General features: G+C 54.1%; 1 protein-coding gene across 1 annotated transcript in view; it reads left to right on the plus strand.

Moving 5' to 3' along the window:
- Positions 1-4,972, plus strand: part of MYOM3 (myomesin 3) — a 54,088-nt gene extending 49,116 nt beyond the window's left edge. Inside the window, exons 33-37 of the mRNA XM_005875199.2 lie at positions 250-413; positions 613-649; positions 828-850; positions 2,705-2,760; positions 4,408-4,972. Coding sequence (XP_005875261.1) covers positions 250-413; positions 613-649; positions 828-850; positions 2,705-2,760; positions 4,408-4,671 — 544 coding nt within the window. The 3' untranslated portion in view covers positions 4,672-4,972. The remainder of the gene's footprint in view (positions 1-249; positions 414-612; positions 650-827; positions 851-2,704; positions 2,761-4,407) is intronic.
- Positions 4,973-5,405: the final 433 nt, after the last annotated feature.

Here is a 5,405-nt window from a genome sequence, read left to right on the forward strand (position 1 = left end):
TGGATGATGGATGGGTGGGTGGATGATGGGTGGATGATGGGTGGATGATGGGTGGATGGATGATGGATGGGTGGATGAACAGTTATGGAGTGTCTCACGGATGCTCACCACCTTCAGCTCAGGAATCTGGAAACAAAACCCCGGGAGAGGCGTTCGGGGCCGGGGGAGCCTGTAGACCTGCAGACAGACAGCCTGTGAGCAGCACGGGTGGGCTGCGCCGTGTTGACCATTCCTCTGCCCCACATTCAGAGAGAAGCGCCTGGAGAGCGGGGACCGGGCGAGGGCTGGCACCACGCTGGATGAGATCTGGCTCCACATCCTGGATCCCAAAGACTCAGACAAGGGCAGGTACACCCTGGAGATAGCAGCCGGGAAGGAAGTCCGGCAGCTCTCAACCGACCTCTCGGGGCAAGGTGAGCTGTCCGCCTGTCTGTCCCCAGTGACAGCCCCATGGGGGGGGGTGCCCATCCCCACCCAACCTGGCATTGCCCCAAGAGAAAATGGGCTGGGAGGGGAAAGGGTGGAGGGCCCGTGGCGCCGAGCCCTGCACCTGCGGGTCACAGGGGCAGGGGCCCTCACACCCCCTTCCCCTTCCCTGTTTCCTTCTCACAGCTTTTGACGACGCCATGGCTGAGCACCAGAGACTGAAGTAAGTTCCCGTGTGTTTCTGTGTGAATCACAGGCCGAGGGTCCTGCATGTACTGTGCACAGGACCCTTTCTGGGAGCTGGCCAGCTCTTCCTTTCCCTCCTCGCCCCTCACCCCCACCCGCGCACCCTGTCCCTTAGCAAGTGGAGCCCTGAGCCTTTTCCCATTTCTGTGTTTCAGAGCCTTGGCCATCATCGAGAAGAGTAAGTCCACCGACATTTCCGTTGTTTTCATTTCCGGGGTTGGGGCGGCTTCCAGAGAGCTTATGGCCCCTGGGAGGCTGTGCAGGTCCCAGTGGGGTCTGCGTGGCTCTGAGCTGTCACGGAGCTGCCAGGGACACCTGGGCGGTGACGGCGTGAAGACAGATGGGTAAGGACTCCAAGGGTCCCTGACTGTGGGCGTGGAGGCGCCCAGCGTGGACCAAGTGCCCAGCAGGCCATGGGCAATGTCAAGTGCAAGGTCAGGTGGAACCCGACAGACAGGGAACAGACAAGAACCAGGCTGGGCTGGCTTCTCTGCGTGAGGTGTAGGGAGGGGGAGACTTTAAAGCTGAAGCTGGTTCTGGCTGGTTCTGGAGCCTCATCTCATGAGGGCCCAGCCCCAAACCCGGAGGGAGGTGGCGCGGTGTCTGCGCTGCCTGGGGCGCCCACCCCCAGGTCCATGCACCTGAACTTTGTCAGGTCTGCCCCAGCCAGGGCTGGACCACCCCGTTCTAGGAGGCTGCTGCGGTGTCTGCGCTGCCTGGGGCGCCCACCCCAGGTCCATGCACCTGAACTTCGTCAGGTCTGCCCAGCCAGGGCTGGACCACCCCGTTCTAGGAGGCTGCCTGTGTGGTCCCACTGACCCGGCAGATCAGAGCAGGAATTTCAGTGAGGAAAAGACTTCTGGTGGCCGCGCAAAGCAGCCCCGACAGCGCGACAACCAGGGAAGAAACTGAATGACTTTGAGAAACAGAAGCAAGAACTCAAAACTGCTGGCTGGGGTCACCCGCGGGAGGGGGATTCTCCCTCCAGAGGGACATTGTCCCTGAGTCTCCCCACTTGGCGGGAAGTGCGGGCCTCAGCATTCATTACGGTAACTGGGAAGTGGGGGTCCACCGGCCAGGCAGTGGGGAGTCCTTCAGGGGCGTGGCCTCTTAGGTGGCGAGAGTGCAGCCCGAGACCCCCCTCAGCCTGCGCCTTGCCAGGAGGTGCCATGATCAGGAGGCTCGCAAGCCCGTCACCCCGCCATCCACTCCCTTACCCAGCACGAGCGTCCCTCCCGTCCTGGGATGCGTGCCCCCGGGCAGGACACCTGTCCGGGACTCTCACAGAGGGAGCTGAATTCGCCACACACGGATGCTGGGCTTGTGGAGTCCAGAGTCCAGGGAAGTGGACCCTTTCACCAGCTGTGAAGGGCCTGGCCACCGTTCCACCGCGTCCATCTCTGGGGCCTTCTCCCCCACCCCGATCCAGGGTCCTGCTCCCCTGACAGCCGTCGGACTGACACCCGCCACTCAGGCTCTTTGCACATCCTGGTCCGTGCTCTAGGGCCCACGCTCCCACCCCTCCTGCTCCCACAGCCTCAATTGCAGCCTAAGGAATATATACTTCCTGCTGAGTGATGTGCAACCACTCCCCTTGCCCACCCACAATGGCCACCAGGTCCCCTCCTTGACCAGAGCCAGTGTCCCAAAAGCTTCTGTCCCATTTTTCCTTGTGCCCCCTCCCCGCCCCCGAGTCTCCGGTTCATCAACACCTACTGTGTGCTTTTGCCAGTTTAAGGCTCAGAGCCGTCTTATGTACCGTCTTTCCCAGTTCTTGAGGGAGGGGCATCCCATGGCCCCCTCCAGGTACCACCAATCATGACGAGGACTTCAAGTCAATAACAGAAACACATTATGTCCCCTACTTTCTGTTCACAAAGGCAAGGAAACACGTGATACAAATTTAAAGATTTCCATCCCTAAAATGATGAAAATAGAAAAAAGGAGCATAGCTCAGCTCTATGGAAACTTGCTTCTGGGGCGCAATCTGCAGGAAAACATTCATCACCGGGGTCTCCCTTTTTCCTTGCAGATCGTGCCAAAGTGGTGAGGGGCCTGCCAGATGTGGCCACGATCATGGAGGATAAGGTACAGACCATCCCCAGCCCAGGGCCAGCACTCCCATGCTGTGTTTCCTCACGTGTCCATCAAAAATCATGACATAGCCCTGGCCGGTGTGGCTCAGTGATTAGAGCATTGGCCCGCATACCCAAGGGTCACAGGTTCAATTCCCAGTCAAGGGCACATACCTGGGTTTCAGGTTCAATCTCTGGCCCTGGTCAGGGTGTGTGCACAAGGCCACCAATGGATGTGTCTCTCTCCCATCAATGTTTCTCTCCCTCACTCCCTCCCTCCCTTCTTTCCACTTCTAAAAATCAATAGAAAAAATATCCTTGGGTGAGGATTAACGACAAAAAAATCATGACACCCTGTAGCACTGAGGATTCCAGCGCCTGGCTGAGTGACACCACCTCATGGCCACATGTAGTATAAAGGAAGCGTCTGAGCCTGGGGTCAGACCCAAGGGGGTGCTCGCCCCAGCTCTGCCAGCTTGCTCTACCGGCCCTGGGTGTCATAAACTTCCTCTGTGAACTTCAGTTTCCTTTAGGAGTTCAGTTAGATGATCCCTAAAAGCCCTTCCAGGGCTGCAATTATGCAAGTCTCATATTCTAGAAAATGACAGTACTGTTATTACGGTGCTTACTTTGTGCCAGTCACTATTGCATATGTGTTACATATTTTAGCTTGTTTAACCATCCAGGCAACCACATGGAATGGGATATTATTACTAGTCACACTTTATAGCTGAGAAAACTGAGGCCCAGAGAGGTTAAAGGACTCACCTAAGGTCACACAGCTTGAAGGGGCGGAGCTGAGGCAGCCCAGCCCCAGACTCTGAGTATTCGACCATTACATTATACAGCTCTGATTCAGAGCTTATTCAAGAATTTTCAAACGCAATTTATAAATCTTTGTATTAAAGCAAGATAGCCTTATTTGCATATGTCATAGTGACATATATGGCACAAAAAGCAATAAAGCAAAGTTCAGGCCATTCTGGGGCAGATAATTGGCAGAATAATAATGATCTAAAACCCTAACTCATAACATATATAGCACAAAAAGCAATAAAGCAAAGTTCAGGCCATTCTGCCACGATCATGGAGGATAAGGTACAGACCGTCCCCAGCCCACAGCATGGGAGTGCTGGCCCTGGGCTGGGGACGGTCTGTACCTTATCCTCCATAATTGGCAGAATAATAATGATCTAAAACCCTAACTCAGTGGTTCTCAACCTTCTGGCCCTTTAAATACAGTTCCTCATGTTGTGACCCAACCATAAAATTATTTTCGTTGCTACTTCATAACTGTAATGTTGCTACTGTTATGAATCATAATATAAATATCTGATATGCAGGATGGCCTTAGGCAACCCCTGTGAAAGGGTCGTTCGACCGCCAAAGGGGTCGCGACCCACAGGTTGAGAACCGCTGCCCTAACTAGTAAGTATTCTTGTGGAAAAGTGGAGGATGAAGGAAAGTTGAGGATGGAGGATGTGGGGTTAAAGTAAAATGTCCCTCCCTTTAATGTTATCCCTTTATGTGATACAATAAAATGCACAGAATGAATTTATCACAAGGAACAACTTGCGCTGGGAGCTCTCTGGGGGAGTGACGGCGAATGCCCAGGGTTACTACAAGGAGCTGATCAAGCGTTCCCTTCCTGTCTTTCCAGACCCTGTGCCTGACCTGCGTCATCTCAGGAGACCCCGCCCCTGAAATTTCTTGGCTGAAAAATGACCAGCCTGTCACCTTCCTTGACCGCTACCACATGGAGGTTAGGGGGTCAGAGGTCACCATCACCATCGAGAGGGTCAACAGTGAGGACAGCGGGCGCTACGGCGTCTTTGTCAAGAACAAGTATGGCTCCGAGACAGGCCAGGTCACCATCAGCGTGTTCAAGCACGGGGAGGAGCTCAAGGTGCTGGAGAAGAAGTGATCAGACACAGCCAGGAGAGGGGGTGGGGTGGGTGGATACACCGCAGTGGAGCAACAAAGACCAGGGTGGGGTCCCCTCCAGGAGAGTAGGATCAGCTCTGGATTTGGAATAAGACACCTCTGAGCAAGACCCAATTTCAACTCAATAGTCTCCATCAGCCTTGCCTTTCTCGTCAATCAAACAGGAATTCCTACTCCTAGGGATTGTTTATGAAAACCCTTTTATAAACCATACTAGAGGCCCAGTGCACAAACTCGTGCACATTGAAAGGAAATTAATTAGAAGAAATATTTTAGAGGCCGGGGAGGGACCGAGGGAGATTGGCTCCTGGGCATGTCTGGCCCGTCTCACCCAGTCCCAATCGGCCGGACCCCAGCAGCAAGCTAACCTACGGGTCAGAGTGTCTGACCCCTGGTGGTCAGTACGTGTCATAGCGACTGGTCGAGCGGTCGACTGTTCAGTCGGACACTTAGCATATTAGGCTTTTATATATATAGATACCAGTGGTCCTCCACAAAAGACAATGTCCAAGTTTTTGGTTGTCACAACTGGAGGTGTCTATTGGCAGAAGTGTCTATTGGTAAAGGTCAGGGTGCTGCTAAGCACCATAGCTCCGCACCACATGGAATTATTCAACCCCAAATGTCAATGGTGCCAAGGTTGGCTAGCCCTGCCATAAAGTGATATATCACAATATGCCTCTTCTAGGATACTATATTTTCCATTCACGTAAG

This window comes from Myotis brandtii, unplaced genomic scaffold (genome assembly GCF_000412655.1).
Source record: "Myotis brandtii unplaced genomic scaffold, ASM41265v1 scaffold456, whole genome shotgun sequence".
NCBI lineage: Eukaryota > Metazoa > Chordata > Mammalia > Chiroptera > Vespertilionidae > Myotis > Myotis brandtii.